We start from the raw sequence: 23,236 nt of genomic DNA, 5'->3' as shown, positions 1-23,236 counted from the left end.
TTTCTGTATTATTACCTCTCAAACATGGCCTGTGTGATTTTTGTTTTGATTTGTCTAATCGTATGCCCCTTTTTACATTTTTTTTTTTTTTCAGGTTCATCCATATACATTACCGTCTAATAACTGTTAACCGATTTGTAATGTCAGGACTCAGCGCATATAGAAGCTGCTATGTCTGCTTAGGCTCCTCTATGCTATATGCACTGCAGTAAATGAGCACTATAAAGAAACATGTTAAATTGATTTCATAGCAAGAAATAGAAGAACAAGGAAGGTCCGCAGCCTTGTTTTCTCAGTGGAATACTGTTCGGCTATATTTGTGTATAATTAGTATGTAGAATGTAATTGGGACACAGAAAGTGTCCCAATTACAGTATACATTATAATAATTTCCAATTAGATCACACAAACAGGAAATCATCTTGAAATATATCCCTAAAGATTGAAAATATCACATAAGACCATAAAAAAAAACAAATAACACAATAAATGCTTTGTAACGGAAAATCCTGTAGCTAAATGTCTGGCCATCAGTTTCTGCTTTCGTGTTGTGCAGGGGACATAACGATGGCCGAGAGACACGACCCAAAATATACCAGCAAGTCCACCACTGAATGGCTAGAAAAACAAAATCAAGTTATGGAGTGGCCAAGCCAAAGTACAGACTTATTTTAATGATCGATCAATCAATCAATCAAATTTATTTCTATAGCCCTTTAAAAAAACGCAAGGTCCTCAAAGTGTTTTACAACAACGACAAACATGGTTCATGATAAATAAAACACAGGAAAGTGCTTTCCTTTGACATTGAGAAATAAAAAAAGAAAATAAATTATATATAAATTAAAAAAAAAAAAAAAACGCAACGCGATAAAAGTCAAAACAGCAAATAAATCAATAAAACAGATAAAAATCTGAAAACATTAAAACCCTGAAGAAATAAAACCAGGCTACCCCAATCTGGGGGGAAAGCAAGTCTAAAAAAGTGTGTCTTTAACCGGGATTTAAAAAGGCCTAGATTCGTAATGGTGCGGATTTCAGTGGGTAGGCTATTCCACAACCTAGGGGCAAAGATCGGTCACCCCACTGTTCAAGGCTCAACCATAGACTTCAAAATCTATTGACCTGACATTTCGTCATTCTCTGCGTCACGCCTTCCCGTAGGGGTCTGGACCAAAGTCCGCCTCATACTGTATAGTAGGAGTCAGTCGCAGACAGCATATCTAGCGAGCCCAAGCCAGATTTCAGCCAGATTTGTGAAAAAGTACGAAAGCTGTACCATATTCAAACTGGAAGGATTGTCTCAGGAGTGATTTGTTTGAGGATTAAAGGTAATAATTATATTTTTCGTACCATACATGCATTTTTAAACGTGAAAGAACAATGGCAGAAATTAGCCGCTACTGCATTGGCATCATAGTTCGCCATATTTACATAAATAAACGTTAACTGCACGTGTTTTTTTTTGGTTTTTTTTTTGCTTTAAACCAAAAATCGAGACCGTTTTACGTCCATATCTATAAAGAATTCGGGGATTTAAGAATTTAATCACAAGAATTTTCACTGGAAAAGCTCTGTTTTCGTCAGGCCGCCGCTGACCTCATTCACTAACAGACTAGAATTGTACTTTGACATATTGACGTAAAATAACGCTAACTGCACAGTTTTTTTGCTTTTAGCCAAGAATCAAAACGGTTTTACGTCCATATCTATGAAGAATTTAAAAATTTAAGCATTTATTCAGAGGAATTTTCACTGGAAAAGCTCTGTTTACGTCAGGCAGCCGCTAGCTACATTCACTAACAGACTAGCATTGTACTTCGACATATTTACGTAAAATAAACGCTACCTCCACGTTTTTTTTGTTTTGTTTGTTTTTAGCCTAAAATCAAGACTGTTTTACATCCATATCTATAAAGAATTTTGTTGTTGTTGTGTTATTGTTTTGTGTTTCATTTTATGTAACATTTCAATCTAATAACTTTCAGTGAAACACCATGGGGAAGAAGTGTTGGGTTGTGGGCTGCAAGACCTGTCCCACAAGGCAGCCATCCAGGAGCAGGCAACCTTGGGGATGCCGATCAGTCTCCACAAATTCTGGTCCTTCAGGGCAAAAGCTGGTCCTACTCCAACCCCTACGCCGACAGCAACAAGCAGATCTTCGTCTACTTTGACCCGTGCACCTTTGGAAGAACATCTACAGCAGCCTCCACAACAACGGCTGTATGGTGCTGCCCAGGTGTCCAGGGGCTGAAGTAAGTGGCCAGCATTATACACTTTATAAAAAAGATGAATCAAAAGACTTATCTTGATACACTTAAAGGTAAAAACACCTTCATCATGTGCATCCCAATGGAAAGAATCTTAATTTTTTTTCCTGATGTGGAGAAAAATGTATGTGCCAATATTTCCCTGAAGTCGACAAACAAGCTGTTGGCAGATATTTTTAAGATGCCAGAACTATTTAAGTATTGTTGTAAACCCAACACATACAGTGGGGAGAACAAGTATTTGATACACTGCCAATGGGAAAACCCATTGGCAGTGTATCAAATACTTGTTCTCCCCACTGTACATGCATTTTCATGGAGTATGTACGTATATACTGAATTTGTAGGGCAGTGCTTTGGCGACCAGTTGGCCAGTTGTCAAAGAACAAGGTAATGTGCACATTGAAGCCATGTAATGCTTGCAATGTTGATCTGCATGAAATGGCTCCTAATTCAATATTACATTCCTAGGTCTGAAATGCTACTTGTACTTGCATACTAAGTGAGGATGTACCGAAAGCAAAATTCTTGGCCGAAAACTGAATATTGGAAACACTTGGCCGAAAATTTAAAGGTTGAAAAGTTCATTATTTAAGATTTCATTATTTTCAATTAATGCCCTTTTCCTTGGCATTGTTTTTACAACCCTGGAGGCTCGAGAAATTTAGTTTGAAAGATTCTGATTCTGAAACCCCAATGGTCGTAGACACACAAGTCATGGCTGATGAAACCTTGATAAATGGCCTTTCTTGGAATTTTGGGACACTAGTAAAATGGGTCTCACGCCTCCAATTGCTAAGCTAAATGAGATCTCATTGTACATTTGTGTGGAACTGTAGTTCACAACAACGACAAAAATTCTCGTCTAAACTAATTAAACTCTTGAAAAACCTATTATAATCTGTCATAATCCTTAAAATAAGACTCAGTGATTTCTTGTGCAACAAGTGGAATCGATCGAGAGCCAGGTGAGTGGGCTGAGTTCTAGCCATGACAAAGCCAAGTGAAGTCGCCCCCAGCCGGATTATACGGCAACTGGCAGATGGAGTGTGGAAGTCGCGGGAAAAAATATCTGACCAAAGAAGAAGTGGTCGTGCTACAAACTTTTTGCACTAAACCACAGCAAATGCACATGTATGCATTTAAATACTATTTTATTTATACATCGTTCGCTTGATTAAACTCCAAACTGCTTATGCACTGGCTCAAATGCACTGTAACTGATGTGACGCGGGACATAAATGGAAAGCAACTTTAGAAACAAGCATGTCGCAGCGATGAAGCAACTTTATTTTCCTTCACTGAATAATTTCTACATTTCTTTAATACCTCAAAATGCTTCCAAACCGCGGACATGTTGGTTGTGAGCCAGTAGTGTTGCTTCCCTCTGTGTTTTGATGATGACATCACAAGAGGACTACGGTTCTTCACACTATTCGGTGGTAAACTTTCGGTCTTTTCACCAAAAACCGAAAATGCAATTTTACAGTGTATCACAAAAGTGAGTACACCCCTCGCATTTCGCAGATATTTAAGTACACAAGAAAGCCCGCAAACAGTTTGCTGAAGACATGTCAACAAAGCACATGGATTACTGGAACCATGTCCTATTGTCTGATGAGACGGACGGGCTTTCTTGTGTACAGTCTTCAGAAGAGGCTTCCTCCTGGGGTGACAGCCATGCACACCAGTTTGATGTAGGGTGCGGCGTATGGTCTGAGCACTAACAGGCTGACAACCCACCTCTTCAATCTCTGCAGCAATGCTGACAGCACTCCTGTAACGGGTCACATGACATTTTGGAGGGAAAATGACAAGAAGTACTCAATTTGGACATTTAGAGATGTACGTAGTTTCTAAGGGCGTACTCACTTTTGTTGCCAGGGATTTAGATATATATGCAGGGGTGCACATAAGTGGTCCGCATGCGCGCAAGCGTACTGGACGTAGACAAACGCGCTGGCCCTCAACGGCTTCCATACGCTTTTGCGTACCGATGGCTGACCACTGTATTTGCGGAGGACACGAGAAAATAACTTCTGAAAATGTCGAAGAGGCAGGCCACACTGAGTAATTACTTCCGTGTTCCCCCACCCCCATCAAAAGACAGACAGACGACAGAGACGTCACCGGAGCTACCGAAAAAAAGGACTTTTGCTGGCATGAAGCAAATGATGCTCGCACGGAAATGCGGTACAAAATGAAATGTGGTACAAAATGTGCCGTGAGAATCCCAATGTCGCCGATAAGAGCAGCGCATTTTATGTAGAGTCAAAGAATTTCAGCCATCCAAACTTTGAAAACCCACGGAAAAAACAGAGAGCATGTGGCAATTAAGCAAACTATCGATGTCAAACAGGACCCCACTCGCCCTATGGACAAGTGGCGGAATAAAGGTAATGAACAACGACATGCACTGACAAACGTGTTTTTACTCGCATTTTACAAAGCTAAACATGCACGTTCAATGAGGTCTTATGAGGAGGACATCCCACTTTTAAAAAGGTTTGGAGTTAATGTGGAGCCGCATAATGCCCTTTATTTTGAATTGGTGCTTTTTATTTCTTTACATTTCACTTCAAAGTAATGGCAATTTTGTTGTGCCATTTGATGTTAATCAAGCATTAATTGTTAATATAATTAATTAAAGTTAATTGGCTCTAAGTAAAGCTTGTCATAAATTTATCGCATCAGGCGGGTTGGCTCTCAAGCTCAATGAGGACCAAGTCACATCTCCAGGTCCTCCTCTGAGAACCTGGGCAAAAAAATTATGTGCACCCCTGTATATATGGCTATATTTTGAGGTTTTTTGAGGGGAAGATAAATTAACTATTATATAACCTGCATACAGACTACTTTTCATTGTGTCACAGTGTCATTTTGTCAGTGTTGTCCCATGAAAAGATATACTTAAATATCTGCAGAAATGCGAGATTTGTACTCACTTTTGTGATACAGTGTAGGTGTTTTCAGCCGAAGGTTTTCGCTGCCGAATTTTTGGTCACATCTCTAATAATGACGTAACGATGTGTCACTTCATTGCCAATTTTATGAGGTCTGACTTTGAGTACAAAGGCAGGCAAAGGCAGGCAATTATTCAAACTGAACAGATCACCAACTTCGTTCAGGTCACATTCATTCTTGACCGATGTTAGGTATGAAGTAGTGGGGGGTAACAATTGGATTTCGACAACTTTTCAAGAGTTATGTGGATTGCACACGGTCGCACAGCAAACTTTAGCTTTACTGATGGTATCAGTTATGGAAAAGTTAATTACAGCACTTAATGGTGCCACTTGTAGCCTATTATTTTTCTAGATAGGGAAAATGGAGATGTCTGTTTGAGGGGCTGCCCTCATTTGTTTCATTGTACAGGGCACACAGTTTACTAATTGGGGCACAGCACTGAAGCTAAGATTTGAGAAATGTAATTATAATGTCACAGGATAGAGACACTGATGATGGTACATTCGCTTGACTTCAGATCACGCAGCACAGAATCGGTTAGCGCTCATTGACAGTCTGAATGTGAATGCGAATGGTTGTCCGGCTCTCTTTTATAGGTGCTTTTACCCCTAAAAGTCCGGTGCGCGTTGAGTAGGATAGCATAACATTTTGGAATGTTTCCACTGCCAAGTTGTGGATCGCACACTTCGAACGCGCGACCATTTTCCATATTCCTTTTGTCGAGGTTCCATGCCGGCCAACTCGAGACCGTGAGGCGGAGCTAAACACGTACTCAGAATCGGCAGCACTGCCTTTGGTTGATAGACCAAAGGAGAATCAAGATTCTTGTGTGGTCCGACTTGCAAGGAGGTTTATCTTTGTTTGTTCTTTTTTTAACAAAAGAAGATGTTTCTTCCAATAACTAGAGACGTCCTTTACTGAGAAGCAGTGCAGAAATTGAGAAGCAAATACAAATGCTAAGTGACTGTCGTAAGTAATACTTATATTAACAAGGCTAAATTTATTAAAATGCGTTACTTAGTAATGCATTTTAATGCAATGCAGATTCTTGATTCTTGACACCTTGTCCAATGCAGATGCTTGACTCTTGACAAGGTGATGATGCTGGAACTTTTGTTTGGTGCTGTTCTAGTGAGATTTACAAAGATGACTATCTGAAGAAGAGATCAAAATTCCCTGAGTACTTGATGATATGGGGCTGCATGTCAGGCAAAGGCACTGGGGAGATGGCTGTGGTTAAATTCTCAACAAATGCACAAGTTTACATTGAAATTTTAGACAGCTTTCTTATCCCTTCAATTGAAAATATGTTTGTCGTTTTCCAAGATGACAAGGCATCATGCCACAGAGCTAAAACTGTTAAAGCATTCCTTGGAGAAGGACTCATCCAGTCAATGTCATGGCCTGCAAATAGCCCAGATCTCAACCCTATTGATAACCAAGGCTCCGACCTGCAAGTACGATCTGGCAACTGCAATCAAAGAGAGTTGGCACTAAATTGATGAAGAATACTCATCAATTCCTTGCCTCAGAGACTGCAAGCTGTCATAAAAGCCAGATTTGGTGCTAATAAATACTAGAGATGTGTTTTGATTGTTATTTCTTTGTTTGTTTCTCATAATTCCATATTTGTTTTCCTTTGAATGGAATGATTTCAATTATTTCCCTGCACTTGCTCTATAAAATTTACATTTACTGACCACCACAATGTTTTTTATTCATTTCTTTTAGTGTTTCTGAATGCTAAAGAGTTGCACTTTTCAAATAATTCATTATTTTTTTCAAGCTTTTTATCTGAGTTTGTTCTACATGATAAAATGTCTGAGTGAGTGCTCGTCTGAGACTGGTGATTCCATACTTTTTGCTCGGGATTGTATATTAGAAAGCATTTTTTTAAGTTACATTTGTTAGTTTGCAAGTCCTTATTTTATGTGATTATTAAAACAAATTTTAAATGTCACAACCACCAATAAACTAAATAATTTTAAAGACATCTGTGTATCTGCATAAAGCTGTTTCAATGTTCTTTTCCACCACCGTCTGGGATTCCTGTTTAAGTGTCAGAAATGTGACCAGGAGCTGTCTATGGTGCTGAAAACAAGCAAGCCAGTGATGTGTGAGCCTGTTCACAGGCCCTCAATTCATGTCCGCTTTGGCACTCCTGTGTGTCATGTGCCGAGATTTACTGGCTTGGAGAAAATCTGACAGCTCGTGCATGCTGTACTCCTCTGTCAGCGGTCCTCCACGTGAGCGGAAGACCATACCAGACGTGATGTGTGACACCCCCCCCCCCCCCCCCCCCACTTAAATCGAATTTACATTTCATGTGATGGAGCTTTTTGTAACAGTAACTTCAAATCAAACACCCTCTTTACACTGCACAAGGCTGTGTAACTTCCCCCCTCGTCCATCATTTACTGAACTCCCAAATTCTTCTTTGCTTGGTTTGCACTGCAACACACATTAAGTGGCCTAAATTAGAGGTAAGCAGGGGAAAGACTGTTGGGGGGGGGGTGTAACATCCAATCAGACGGCAAGAGAGCTGTGCTGAAGTCTCTAGTGACATGCTGACCTGATGTCTTTTCGTTACCATGGCAACTTTATAGCACAGAGGCTGTGATGCTGAGCGGATGTGATGTGTGTTGTGTACATCAGTCTTTTACCCTGCATATTCGCTGGTATATAATTAATGACAAACACAGGCTTTTGGATAGGAATGTGTCCCACACAATATTTATGTCACTAGTTTTGTGTGTAAATAGTTCGATTTCAGTGTAGTTTAAAAATCGATAATGTGTAAAAGTTTCCACTGACCCAACTCATTGCAAATGTGCATGTTTTAGGATATCGGGAGTGTCCTAGAAATGACCCAGGCCAGTGTACATGCAAATCCCCGTAGGCAGGCCGAACCAAGATTTAATTGGCCCACCTTGAGAACTGTGATGCAGTGCTCCTAATTGTTCAATTTGCAGCCCAAAAATAGGTTTGTTGTACTAGTAGTTGCATTGGGGTTAATATCAGGATTATGACAGGACTGAAAATAAACTTTACCTCCATCAGAATAGGTTTCAGTTCCATATCCATCCTGGAGGCCGTTGCTCCACGTTCCCTCATAGCGGGCACCGCTGGCTGTGCTCTCCAGCTGTCCATAGCGACCTTTGAACCCTTGCGTCCATTCTCCTCGATAATCCCAGCGGCCCTTGCTCTCCACTCCAATGCCGTGCCGCTTGCCCTGCGCCCAGGTGCCCTGATAGCTGTTACCACTGGGCCACGTGTATACACCGAGGACCTCAAAGCCGTGACTCCATGCCCCCGCGTACTCGCCCTGACCCTGGGGTCCTGTGCAGACCCCTCTGCCGTGGGCTTTTCCCTGTTCCCAGCCCCCACAGTACGACCCCCCATCATCAAAGTCAAACCTGCCTCCAGTGGACATGCATGAAACAGGTTTGGCAAATCCTTAGAAGGTCAAGAAAAAGAAATGCAAAGATCTAGTTCACTCAGAGTCGCAAGTAGGGAGGAGGCTTTGTTTGCATCAAGTAGCAGGGAGGCGAAGGCCTCTGACTTTCTTGCCTCCAAATGTGGAATCCAGTCTCCTGTTAGAAACAAGAGGAAGGCCTTATGAGCATCACCAATGTTGTAGAAGAAATCGAAGCTTCAGAAATGTGCCTGGAAAGATGAAGACAGCTGTCGTATGTGCTCTTTCCCATGGGTAAGCATGCTAACAGCGCTCCTCATCCTCGTCAGTATCTCTTTCACCCTTAAACGGTAGGGGAGCTCGCCGGCCCGTCGTCTCAGTCATGCAGCCAGGCACCCCTGAAAAGCGAGGGCTAGGTTTTTCCAGCAGTCCCGCAGGCCTAAGGAGTAACGGCGGCAACAGCGATTGGGCTCGGCTCAATTAGCCATCAGAGCATCCCAGCATCACTCCTGCACCAGCAGAGATGGAGACGGGAAACTGAGATCCTACCGCACTGGTACGTCGTTTAGGAAAAAAATGACAAGAGCAGAAAGTTGAGGCAATTTTTTTTTATCGCAGTGGGAAACAAACATTTAGGCTAGGCACAGACTCAGAGGCCAAAGCCAAGTGGAGTGTGATTATCTCCTGTTTCCTTCCCCTCTCTCCACTTAGCACAGGATGCTCGCTCCTTAGGGTGTCAGGAGGAGAACAAAAATATTCCTCTGCATTGTCCTCTCAATCCCAGCGTGTCCCTGCATCCGAATTGTTGTTGTATCCCTCAATTCCACCAAGTCATCTGCCCTTCTCTTGATTTTTAGCCTCTCACAATATTTCTCCTTCTATCTCTCGTCTCTCTTGTATCTACTCATTGCAGGACTGTTCCACCCCAGCCAATACCCCTCCCCCACACGCACACACATACACACTCCTTCTCGCCTCTTAAAGCGATAGAGACAGAAGAATGGTGCCAATAGCAGCATGTATGGAGCGCTATGCCCTCACCCTTTAGGGATACAGCCTGCTTTTCCTGATTATCCAGCCTCATTTCACTCTCCCTCATGCTGCTTCTCTCAGATTGAAAACTGGGTAGTCAGCAAACTCCTTCTTTGAGAATCGCTGCTATCTACCCAGCTAGATTTTGCTTGCCTTTTTGTAACCAGTGGATGATACCTATTCACTCTGGCGGGTGTTAATGAGTTCCAAGTAGATCCACACTGACCTTTTAATTACAGGCCTCTCTAATATTTTCAAGTGGGAGAACTTGCACAATTAGTGGTTGACTAAATACTTATTTGCCCCACTGTATGGACAGTATTCTTTCTGTTACGAAGTTTTCAAATTGTTTAATAGTCATTCATTCATTCATTCATTCATTATCTTCCACTTGCTCCGGGGTCGTGTCACGGGTGCAGCTGCTTTAACAGGGAAGCCCAGACTTCCCTCTCCCCAGCCACTTGAACCAGCTCCTCCGGCGGGATCCCAAGGCGTTCCCAGGCCAACCGAGAGACAAAGTCTCTCCAGCGTGTCCTGGTTTGTCCCCGGGGCCTCCCGCCGGTGGGATATGCCCGGAACACCTCTCCGGAGAGGCGTCCAGGAGGCATCCGAACCAGATGCCCGAGCCACCTCAGCTGGCTCCTCTCAACACGGAGGAGTAGCGGCTCAACGCCGAGTCCCTACCGGATGACCGAGCTTCTCACCCTATCTCTAAGGGAGAGCCCGGACACCCTGCGAAGGAAACTCATCTCGGCCGCTTGTATCCGGGATCTTGTTCTTTCGGTCCGTTTAATAATCTAGCCGTTTAATTAAATTACTTTCTATTTACAGCGGCACTTGTATTTTGGAAACAACTTGTGCTTTTATTTCCAGTTCTGCATTTCCCGGTTTATGCGTCTGCTCCTTCAATGATGATGTGAGAATGTCTCGTAAAGTGAACAAAGGCGCTGCACATAGATCATGAACACTCCTCACAATGCTAGGTGGAGGAATAGTTGTGTTAAATATGTTTTTGTGCCCGTTTCCCCAGTCGTTCACACTTGTAATTTAGTAGTTGTTAGCTTGTTTCTTATTGGCTACGAACGTTAACATCATATCAAAATAATTCATGTGAGCAGTGAATGTAGTGGTTTGAACCGAGATAACGTGCAAATGTTCACTATAGTTGGCTTTTGGTTAAAATGATGAGGTTTAATAAGCTAAACACATTAAGAGGCAGTGATGTCAATCTTACTTTTAAAAAGTAATTACAGTTACAAATTACTTCCCCCAAAAAGTAATTGAGTTAGTAACTCAGTTACCTCATTGTAAGAGTAATTAGTTACTCAGCAAAACAAAAAGCGTTACTTTTCATATTCTACACGATATTAGATGATACATTCTATAACAGCTAACGCAGAAAAGATGCTTATATTAACTGATTGAACTGAACGGATTTTTTCAATGAAAAAAAAAAAAAAAACCACGTACTGTAGGTCACACATTTTAGTTTTAAAAAAATGTCATCTATATAAGAGTGTAACAGTATGCAAACTTTAACTTTCAAATGCTGTAAGAAAAAACACTCGCCAATTTTTCTTTTCTGTCCACATCTAGGGAGGTTAGCCACAGTGCCATTGGCTTTACACTTATTGATGACACTGCGCACGGTAGACAACATTCAGGTCTTTGGAGATGAATTTGTTGCCTTGAGATTGCCTATACTTCCTCACAATTTTGCTTCTCAAGTCCTCAGACAGTTCACTTTGGTCTTCTTTCTTTTCGTCATGCTCAATGTGGCACACACAAGGACACAGGACAGAGGTTGAGTCAACGTTAACCCATTTTAACTGGCTGCAAGTGTGATTTAGTTATTGCCACCACCTGTTATGTGCCACAAGTAAGTAACAGTGCTGTTAATTACACAAATTAGAGAAGCATCACATGATTTTTCAAAGGGTGCCAATACTTTTGTCCCGCCCATTTTTGGAGTTTTGTGTAAAATGATAATGATTTCATTTTTTCCCCATTCTCTTTTGTGTTTTTTAATTGCAAACCAATTAAATGAAGATATTATTACCAAAGCATTTGTAATTGCAATCATTTTCTGGTAGAAATTGAGTGTTATCTGACAGAATTGCAGGGGTACCAATACTTTTGCCCAGCACTGTAAGTATTTTTAAATGACCAAATTGTCACTAGTTGACCTCCAAAACATTATTTGTCATGATGTAGATGAAGAAGATGATAATGATGCTTTCACCAAGATGCTCGCGAGCAAATCACTGATCACCCAAATGCTCAGGGGACACATCACTGCATGCCATCACAAACTTCTCTGTCGTCTCCCTGCAAAAGTGTCTCTTTCCTCCAAAGTGTAATAAATGAATCCCTATGGTAAAATGAGCAACTTTGGAAGTATTTCATAAAATATAATAGTACAACTAATTACTACCAACTAAAAGGTCATGTTTTCTGGCAGTTATTTGAAGATGACTATATTTATTCATGTTTACGATAGCAGGCAGAAAACTGATGCTCATCTTTTTCCTTGGCAGCTTGAATGTGACCCAGGAGTTCACTGTAGCATGACAATGAATAAATCAGCCGAGCATAAATGGCTTTTCTAACCACCAACAATGAGAACAACCAATGAATCGGCACATGACTTAATGCTTTAAAAGACTCAAACGAGGCAAATGAATAACCCTTAAAAATTATTGCTACTTACAGGTGCCATGTGTAAAAAACGCATTTACTCATTTGCAAGTTACTCATTAAATGGACCTAATATTTCAATAGACATTAAAAGATTTTTTTTGGTAATACTTCTAACACAGGTCTCATTAGTAAAGCTTGCCACGAATGTCAAATGAGTTATGTCAAAATCAGAAATAAGGCCTTCAATCAATGGAGACAACTGAAAAGGAAGAAAGAAAATGATGACAGATGCCAAAGCTGTATTATTTTTGCCATGATATGTGATCTACTTTTGAGTTTTCCTACTGTATATTACTTTCAAGCATGATAAACTGATATTTGGAATACAAACAAAGTTGGCAAGATCGTGCTATGTGTTTAGCATGTAGGTCCATTGACTGGGGCATAGATGGAGTCTTTACCGTGTGAATATACATTGCTGCAAATAAGTATTTAGTCTACCACCAATTGTGCAAGTTCTCCTACTTGGAAAGATTAGAGAGGCCTGTAATTGTCAACATGGGTAAACCTCAACCATGAGAGACAGAATGAGGAAAAAAAAAACAGAAAATCACATTGTTTGCCTTTTCAAGAATTTATTTCCAAATTAGAGTGGAAATAAGTATTTGGTCACCTACAAACAAGCAAGATTTCTGGCTGTCAAAGAGGTCTAACTTCTTCTAACGAGGTCTAACGAGGCTCCACTCGTTACCTGTATTAATGGCACCTGTTTTAACTCATTAGCGGTATAAAAGACACCTGTCCACAAACTCAGTCTGTCACACTCCAAACTCCACTATCACCAAGACCTAAGAGCTGTCGAAGGACACCAGACACAAAATTGTAGACCTGCACCAGGCTGGGAAGACTAAATCTGCAATAGGTAAAACACTTGGTGTAAAGAAATCAACTGTGGGAGCAATTATTAGAAAATGGAAGACATACAAGACCACTGATAATCTCCCTCGATCTGGGGCTCCATGCAAGATCTCACCCCGTGCGTCAAAATGATAACAAGAACAGTGAGCAAAAATCCCACAACCACACGTGGGGACCTAGTGAATGACCTACAGAGAGCTGGGACCACAGTAACAAAGGCTACTATCAGTAACACAATGGCCACCAGGGACTCAAATCCTGCACTGCCAGACGTGTCCCCCTGCTGAAGCCAGTACACGTCCAGGCCTGTCTGCGGTTCGCTAGAGAGCATTTGGATGATCCAGAAGAGGACTGGGAGAATGTGTTAAGGTCAGATGAAACCAAAATTGAACTTTTTGGTAGAAACACAGGTTCTCGTGTTTGGAGGAGAAAGAATACTGAATTGCATCCGAAGAACACCATACCCACTGTGAAGCATGGTGGTGGAAACATCATGCTTTGGGGCTGTTTTTCTGCAAAGGGACCAGGACGACTGATCTGTGTAAAGGAAAGAATGAATGGGGCCATGTATCAAGAGATTTTGAGTGAAAATCTCCTTCCATCAGCAAGGGCATTGAAGATGAGACGTGGCTGGGTCTTTCAGCATGACAATGATCCGAAACACACAGCCAGAGCAACAAAGGAGCGGCTTCGTAAGAAGCATTTTAAGGTCTTGGAGTGGCCTAGCCAGTCTCCAGATCTCAACCCCATAGAAAATCTATGGAGGGAGTTAAAAGTCCATGTTGCCCAACGACAACCCCAAAACATCACTGCTGTAGAGGAGATCTGCATGGAGGAATGGGCCAAAATACCAGCAACAGTGTGTGGAAAAGCTTGTGAAGAGTTACAGAAAACGTTTGGGCTCCGTTATTGCCCACAAAGGGTACATAACAAAGTATTGAGATGAACTTTTGGTATTGAGCAAATACTTATTTTCCACCATGATTTGCAAATTAATTCTTTAAAAATTAAACAATGTGATTTTCTGTTTTTTTCCCACATTCTGTCTCTCATGGTTGAGGTTTACCCATGTTGTCAATTACAGGCCTCTCTAATATTTTCAAGTGGGAGAACTTGCACGTGTACACTGTAAAAAATTTCAGCGTAAAATAGCCTAATGGTAAAGAGCTGGCAGCAGGGTTGCCATTTATATACTGTTATTTTACAGTCTTGGTAATGCAAAAATGCTTCACAGTAATAGTCCGTTATCCAGAAAAACTGTTGATTGCTGTATTTATAGAAAATACAGTAAAAGTCTGTCAGCAGGATTACCATTACCAGACTGTTATTTTACAGTCTTGGTAATGTAAAAATGTTTCACAGTAATAGTCCTTAATCCAGAAAAACTTGATTCCTGTATTTATAAAAAATACAGTAAAAGTCCGTCAGCAGGATTGCCATTACCAGACTTATTTTACAGTCTTGGTAATGTAAAAATATTTAACAGTAGTAGTCTAATCCAGGGAAAACTATATTCCTGTATTAACAGAATTCACAGTAAAGAGCAGGCAACTGAGGAGCTGCAGTATGCTGCATTTTTAACGATATACAGTACTGTGTTTTAACGGTATTTGGGAAAATGACTTAACAGTCTATGAATGCATATATTTCCGTCTAGTAAAGAAAAAAATGCTGATGTCAGGTGTGAAACAGAACAGGCTTTATTTCATCGTGTTGGCAGGCAGTGAAAACGGACAGGAACTAGAGAGATGGTGCAGTTGGGTTGTGTAGGTCAGGCTGAGCAGGCTGGAGATCTGCCGTAATCGGGTCAAGCAGGACAGGTTGAGCTCAATGGAGTGCTGGCATAGACTGGTCAAGCAGGACAGGCTGAGCAAGTTGATTGGGCTGGAACTCTGACGTAGTCGGGTCAGGCAGGACAGTCTGGGTCAGAAGTGGTGATTGGTCAATGACAAATCCCAAATTACCCCTAAACAATATACTACAATTGTCCAAACATTTCCACCGGTGAGTCAAGCCATGTGCTAATGGCTGCTGCTGGCACATTTCATCTTTTAATTCTGCTGCTTACCGGCTGCCTCTCTGGGTATCTTTTGCCAACGTCTCCAGCTGCACAGGACTGCAAGTGTCAATAGCCAAACCAGGATGCCATCTTCCATTCCTGCTTTTATAGCTCTGGGTTGCTCATGGGTTGATTGGCCAATCTCTTCCAGCTGTGCATCGTTTCCATAGTGCTAGCATGCCAGTGATTTTCCAGTTCACGCCCTGGTTGTCTGCTCAATGCTTTTTTGTTGATGTTTATCGGGGTTTGACTTTACAATGCGTAAAAAATTATTGTCCATAATACTCCCATTCTTTGCAAGGGTTCTTCAATATGAAGAAGTAAGAGTTTGTAAAAAGAAAAAAAAATTGAAGCAAAAAAGCACCTGTCTAATTTACTCCAAATGTAAACATTGGTCTCATGTGTGATGTGGGGACAAAGTTTGTCGCAGCCAGTGACGTGTCCACATTAATTCACCGCCATACCACTAGATTGGTGTGGCTTTGTCTTTGTGTGGTTTTGGGGGACTCTTGTCGAATTCCTTTATTTTCCACCGGTCATTGACAGCAATGGCAATGGAGATTAAATGTGTGCATTTGCAACTGCAGCTGATTAATATTAAACAACAAATGTTGTCAATACAAATGTTGAAGCGTAGGCGACACAGAAGTCGTTTGCGAATGTTTGAAAATGGTGTTGTTGTGCTGAACCGGAAACAATGTTCTGAGCGGACCAATCACAGTCCTTCGACGTTCACGTCAAGCGCGTTGACGTGATGTGTAGTCAGGACTTTTTGGAGGTGCACATCAGGCTATGGCGTAGGGTCATAATTGGGTCTGCGTTAATGGTGTAGGTCCGCCGTCATCGCTACACAGAAGCATAAATCAGCCTTCAGGGTGATGGAATACGTCAATTTTTGGAGAAGGGCCAGTTTAGATCAGAGTGGGGATACAACAAGAAACATATAACATATGAGTAGAATAGAATGGAGGTGACGTCAAATAATATAATAATATAGCCTATAGGCCAACAAAACATCCAGTCTGGTGTTTGCGTCGATGTGATTGTGTTGTAGTCTGAGGCTCAACTCCCATACATCATCCGCTACAGCTAACGCTAATGCATTTAGCTAACATTTGCAACATCAAAATTTAAAACTACTAACAATCAAAACATAAACATAATAAATTTATTAAATAAATAATTATATAAATAGATAAATAATTAAAAAGAAATTTTATCGTATTGTAACTCCACGGTTGGATACATATGAGACACTCGGATTTTGGCTTTTTAACCGCTCACTGACAAACACCTTTTATTTATTTCCCCAAAAAATTCACTCAGCTGCATCTTTTGCAAAACAATAGAAAACTGCCCTCTACTGGCACTCCAGAGGAATTAACATCAATATTATATATAGCTATCCAGCAATCCTCAAACTTTAGTTTAATATACAATAATTTAGGTAATATGAATAAGACTTAATTAACTCACAGTTTATAAATTGGTACACATAAATCCCAATATAAGTTAAAGAACAAGCATTGAAGAACAGCAAATGTCATCTAAAGTCATCCTCTGAAGAGTCTCCAACATCCAAATTATGGCTAATTATTTGCGGTGTCTAGTTATTTTAATTTAAATTGGCCAAAAACATAGTCTATATTGCCACAATGTTAAAGATGTCAGATTTCTGACCATGCTCCAAATTTCCAGTCAAAACTCAGTTTCCCAAAAATACGGTAGTGTCATGTAATTGAAACATTAACATGCCGTTTACAGCATTTGTGTTGTTGCTTTAATGCTGGTAACCCACAATGCATTGCTAACTACAGTAATAAACTGTTTAACACAAAAACGGTATTTTAGTGTTCAAATTGGCCGTAAATTTACAGCATTTTTTTACAGTGTAGTGGTTGACCAAATACTTATTTGCCCCACTGTATTGGTTTGTATTTGAAATTAAAATGGATTGAGGAATAAAATTGTCTTTCTTGGTGCTGTCAATGCATCACCAAATGAGATATTTCTTTGTTGAGACATAGACTTCATAATCATATTGACGGGTCACACCTGTCAGACACTGCGCCATGCCAGACCCAACGGCATGGGCGGGCATTAGGGGGTTGGGCCCGCCCTGAGAGACTGCTGTGCCCGCCCTAGCTCGATTAGACTGTACTGTGTAATTTTTTTGGTTTTGTCTTCCTTCCACAAAAACACACAGACACACACACACTGAGAGGACAAACCCTCTATTCATCACATCTTGATGTGTCGTCATTCAATTCAACCAATCTGAGCAGCGAATGAAGGCAATTTCTAGCCAATTTGATCATACCTGTCAAGTTGTACAGTTTCGGCGTAATTTGCACAAGTGAGCACTGATTTTTAAATGTGCATGTCGTACGTTCAAAATCTGTACGTTTTTCGTGCATTACGTTTTTTTTTCTCCGTTCGGATTTTGTCACCGTTTCGACAACGAGACAATGTGCGTTACTGTGCGTTACTACGTGGGTTGAATGACATGAGAAAAGTCAGAGACACTGAGAGCGAAGTATTTGTTGTGACGCTATTGCCAACGCGATGCTAGGCTAGGTGGCTCCAATATTTCTAGCCGACAGCAAACCTACAATCTACGCCTAGATATCTCATGCATATAGAACTACATGCGAAATGACAGATTCGGTGGTGTTGGTAAACAGCCGCCATTTTAGAGCAGTACACTTCTCAGAAAGGCTCTGTTGTAGTGAACCTTCCTAGCGAAACTAAGTAACTTTTTAACTAAAATACTCCTAAATCGGCAAAATCTTGACTTGAATCTAGCATTAAATGATGAAACAGTTTTAAAAATTCCACGTCAAAATAAAATGATAAATAAATGACTTCCAAACATAGCAAAGGTTACTTTCTTTGTATTTTTGGGGGTGAAAAAATGAAAAAAAAAAAAAAACATGAAAGGTAAAACTGATGTAGTTATTATCTGATATCATTTTAAAATGTGCTTATTGGCTGATATTATAGAGTAGCCAATAGTATCAGCTCTCTTATCCTGTAATGATCTTATCCTATGTTCTCTTAACCGGCTAGCCAATAATATCAGACAATTTTTATAAATTTAAAATTAAAAAAAAATTTTTTTAACCGTCAAGTACATAATTTTTAATGCCTCGAACAGTTTAAAGCTTTTTAAGGCCTGAATTTTGACAAAACCCATTTAATGACTTTTAATGCTTTTTAATGACCCGCATAAACCCTGTATTATGACAATCAAGATCAAAACGTGACATTCGAAACATTTTTTTTTTTTTGCTCTATTGGCAAACATCGTCGTTAATTCTGTGTAAGTGTATCAACCTTAGTTTATGTAGCCTACAGCATAGACTTCATAACTCTAGGTTATGAAGTCGATGCCTACAGAGCTGTGGCAACCTGGACGAAGACAAAGAACTGACCTCGTAATTGGCTGATTGTTGGACAGCGGGATAAATGTTGTAAACTCAGAATAAATACAATAAAATGTGCCAAGTATCGACTTTTAAAATGGGAAAATCTCAGTTTAACCTTTGACAACAGTGTTTGAAGTATTTCCAAAAAACTAATGTGTATTGAAGCCGTATTAGGACCATATTCTGAATAATTGAAGTGCAATTCTTACAAATAGCTCCTTTAAAGACGAAATTACATGGTGTGTTTGTCAACATAATGCTTCCTATCAGACATCATGGAATGGGATTGTGACAGTTTTTCTTACCTTGAACCGAGCTTGTTCACCTAAGCAATTTTCATACGCATCTTTTTTGTTCATAATGGACGCATCAAGTTTGATGGAAGAACACCATGGGTAGTCAAAACTACATTTCTGTCAACATAGTTCGTCTTCCTCTAGTGCAGTACTTCTCAAATAGTGAGGCGAGCTCCCCCAGGGGGGCACAGAGAGATGCTAGGGGCGGCACGTAACCTTTTGTAGTACTAGAATAAAGTGTAATTGCACATCCACTCAGTGGGTAGCAGAGCTGCTCTCATTTTCAGTGTGTGCGCAGTATTTTTGAACCAAACAAGAGCACACAGCAAAGAGCACTGGAGATATGAAAAGCTTAGACAAGGAAATATGACGAAGCGTATGCAGAATTTAGCTTTTGGCTTTGACTTTTAGTACAGTGGGAGATGAGGAAAGACCGGACTGGTTACTTTGTCTAAAAATGTTCGCAGTGGACAGCAGGGATTTTTTTCAGCGAGTGCCAAATATTGCCAACAATCCTCCCGCTTAGTGTTACTTCAGTAAACCAGGAAGCACTGTCAGCATCATCTATTGCTATATAAACATGGAACCCACCAAAAGAAAGATTAGACTCTCTTCTTTCAGCAAAAAAAAAAAAAAAAAAAAAAGTAAGTTCATGTCTTTTCCCATTCTTTAGAAATTGGCATTAGAAAATAGCTTAGTTCGGAAATTTTTACATTTCTGATGAAAAAACGGAAAAATTGAGCTTTTTGTGAACGCATACATTTCAAACATAACTTTGACTTTAACACAGCTATTTTTTGCTTTAGTTAGATCCCAAACATGTGAATGTTTTCCTTTTACAAAAAACAGAAACAACAAGACAAATAGAGCTTTTGATAGCAAAGTAACAATTTATTTAGACATAACTAACTGAAAGATGACATTGTGTTGGCCGCGATAGCGCGTTAAACTTTTCGCTCATCGCCGCCCGTTTCAAAAATATGAATTTCTTTTGAGTCTCTGCAGCATGGACTGTACAGCATCTAGTGGTCCCAGTCGTTCTGCTCGGTCGTCCAGCGCCTAGCATGCTGGGCGTTCTACCGGTTGTTCTGCTCGGTCGTCCGCCGCCTGTCATCATTCGGTCGACTTCCGCCCTCTCCACGGCTTTGCGGCTTGGCCGTTGAATAAGGTGGTAACACTTTATAATAACTATCCATTTTACTAGTTAAATGATCATTAGTAAATTGTTGATGAATTATTTATTGTTGATTTGTGAAGTATTTCTTAACAGTTTGTTAAGCATTTACAGGGTGTTCTTAACCTGAAACACAGTTTGTGTAGAAAAGTTTCGAGTTTTTGTGTGTAACGTTTGGCATTTCTATCTTTTCAGGTTAAGAAATGCTGTTCACATCAAAAGAAAAGGCATTTTGATAAGGCATTTTGCAGGCAGCGCTCATGTTGCACATTTATGAAAATCTGCCATAGAACCAACATATACAGTGCCTTGCAAAAGTATTCGGCCCCCTTGAACCTTGAAGCCTTTCGCCACATTTCAGGCTTCAAACATAAAGATATAAAATTTTAATTTTTTTTGTCAAGAATCAACAACAAGTGGGACACAATCGTGAAGTGGAACAACATTTATTGGATAATTTAAACTTTTTTAACAAATAAAAAACTGAAAAGTGGGGCGTGCAATATTATTCGGCCCCCTTGCGTTAAGACTTTGTAGCGCCACCTTTTGCTCCAATTACAGCTGCAAGTCGCTTGGGGTAGGTTTCTATCAGTTTTGCACATCGAGAGACTGACCTTCTTGCCCATTCTTCCTTGCAAAACAGCTCGAGCTCAGTGAGGTTGGATGGAGAGTGTTTGTGAACAGCAGTCTTCACCTCTTTCCACAGATTCTCGATTGGATTCAGGTCTGGACTTTGACTTGGCCATTCTAACACCTGGATATGTTTATTTTTGAACCATTCCATTGTAGATTTGGCTTTATGTTTTGGATCATTGTCCCGTTGGAAGATAAATCTCCGTCCCAGTCTCAGGTCTTGTGCGGATACCAACAGGTTTTCTTCCAGAATGTTCCTGTATTTGGCTGCATCCATCTTCCCGTCAATTTTAACCATCTTCCCTGTCCCCGTTGAAGAAAAGCAGGCCCAAACCATGATGCTGCCACCACCATGTTTGACAGTGGGGATGGTGTGTTCAGGGTGATGAGCTGTGTTGCTTTTACGCCAAACATATCGTTTTGCATTGTGGCCAAAAAGTTCAATTTTGGTTTCATCTGACCAGAGAACTTTCTTCCACATGTTTGGTGTGTCTCCCAGGTGGCTTGTGGCAAACTTTATACGAGACTTTTTATGGATATCTTTGAGAAATGGCTTTCTTCTTGCCACTCTTCCATAAAGGCCAGATTTGTGCAGTGTACGACTGATTGTTGTCCTATGGACAGACTCTCCCACCTCAGCTGTAGATCTCTGCAGTTCATCCAGAGTGATCACAGGCCTCTTGGCTGCATCTCTGATCAGTTTTCTCCTTGTTTGAGAAGAAAGTTTGGAAGGAGGCCGGGTCTTGGTAGATTTGCAGTGGTCTGATGCTCCTTCCATTTCAATATGATGGCTTGCACGGTGCTCCTTGAGATGTTTAAAGCTTGGGAAATCTTTTTGTATCCAAATCCGGCTTTAAACTTCTTCACAACAGTATCTCGGACCTGCCCGGTGTGTTCCTTGGTTTTCATAATGCTCTCTGCACTTTAAACAGAACCCTGAGACTATCACAGAGCAGGTGCATTTATACGGAGACTTGATTACACACAGGTGGATTCTATTTATCATCATCGGTCATTTAGGACAACATTGGATCATTCAGAGATCCTCACTGAACTTCTGGAGTGAGTTTGCTGCACTGAAAGTAAAGGGGCCGAATAATATTGCACGGCACGCCCCACTTTTCAGTTTTTTATTTGTTAAAAAAGTTTAAATTATCCAATAAATGTTGTTCCACTTCACGATTGTGTCCCACTTGTTGATTCTTGACAAAAAAATTAAATTTCATATCTTTATGTTTGAAGCCTGAAATGTGGCGAAAGGTTGCAAGATTCAAGGGGGCCGAATACTTTTGCAAGGCACTGTATTTGTACTTTTCTGTGTATATTTAACCAGTAAAACTTATTACCTTCAACATAAAGTGTATATAGTTTTATTAAGATCCATCAACTAGCATGGACATTTAGAATGGGGTCAATCATATTGGAACACCCTGTAAATGCTTAACAAACTGTTAACAAATACTTGACAAATCAACAATAAATCATTTATCAACAGTTTACTAATGATCTATTAACTAGTAAAACGGATAGTTATTATAAAGTGTTACCAATAAGGTCTTACCAAATGCGCTACTGCCCTCCAGTGGCCAGTTTTATTGCTTTAAAATAGGTTTTGAGCTTTGTGCATTCTGAGTTACATGGGAACCTATAGATGCCGAAATCACAAAAGACATATATTCGTTGTTCGGATACTGAAGCAATTAAAAATAGAACGTATTTATACGTTTCTGGGAGCAAATGAGTAGATTTTTGTTTTTTTCGGTCTAATTGTTTGACATATTGTCTTGATGAGTTAATGATGCAAATCAATTTGAATTTATTGTTATTAATTTTATTACATTTTTTTCAGTTTCAAACGGTCAAAAATGTATCTTGAGTGTATTTTTATACATAGGATGTTTTTTTTTTTTTACACTTAAGTTGATCTATGTTACTTTTTTCTTTAATATTAAAAAGAACACAATGTTATGCAGAGGTGTACTTAAAAGAATTTTATATACAAATGATACTACAGTATATACTTACAGTGGCAGCAGCAAGTTGGGGGGGGGGGAGGGGGGCGCAGAACGTTTACGTCTTCCTAGGGGCGAAGGAGGTCGTAACAGAAAATAATTGAGAAGCACTGCTTTAGTGTCTTATAGTTGTTTGGCAATCAATGCAATTCAATTAGGTTTACTGGGATAAACAACTACTACTGCTTTTCCTGAAGCAGGACGGCGCCTCTATGTGCAGGACTGTGGTTATATACAAAGCCACCTTTAGTTGGGACTGTAAGCAACACAGTGAAGCGATGTGTTGTTCATCTATCATAGAGTAAGCCAACATTAAAACTCCATATTTTAGGCACTTTAGTATCAATGTCATTTTAATCTGACAGCTAGAAAAATTAATCTATTTTCCTAAT

The 23,236-nt window shown here is 40.2% G+C and overlaps 1 protein-coding gene across 1 annotated transcript in view; it reads right to left on the bottom strand.

The window, feature by feature from the left end:
• Positions 1-9,553, bottom strand: part of jph3a (junctophilin 3a) — a 35,975-nt gene extending 26,422 nt beyond the window's left edge. Inside the window, exon 1 of the mRNA XM_057849090.1 lies at positions 8,289-9,553. Coding sequence (XP_057705073.1) covers positions 8,289-8,670 — 382 coding nt within the window. The 5' untranslated portion in view covers positions 8,671-9,553. The remainder of the gene's footprint in view (positions 1-8,288) is intronic.
• Between the last annotated feature and the right edge of the window lie 13,683 nt (positions 9,554-23,236).

The sequence above is a fragment of the Corythoichthys intestinalis genome, chromosome 1 (genome assembly GCF_030265065.1).
Source record: "Corythoichthys intestinalis isolate RoL2023-P3 chromosome 1, ASM3026506v1, whole genome shotgun sequence".
Taxonomy (NCBI): domain Eukaryota; kingdom Metazoa; phylum Chordata; class Actinopteri; order Syngnathiformes; family Syngnathidae; genus Corythoichthys; species Corythoichthys intestinalis.
Note: the sequence above shows the minus strand (reverse complement) of the source record. Positions and strands in the feature narration are given on the sequence as shown.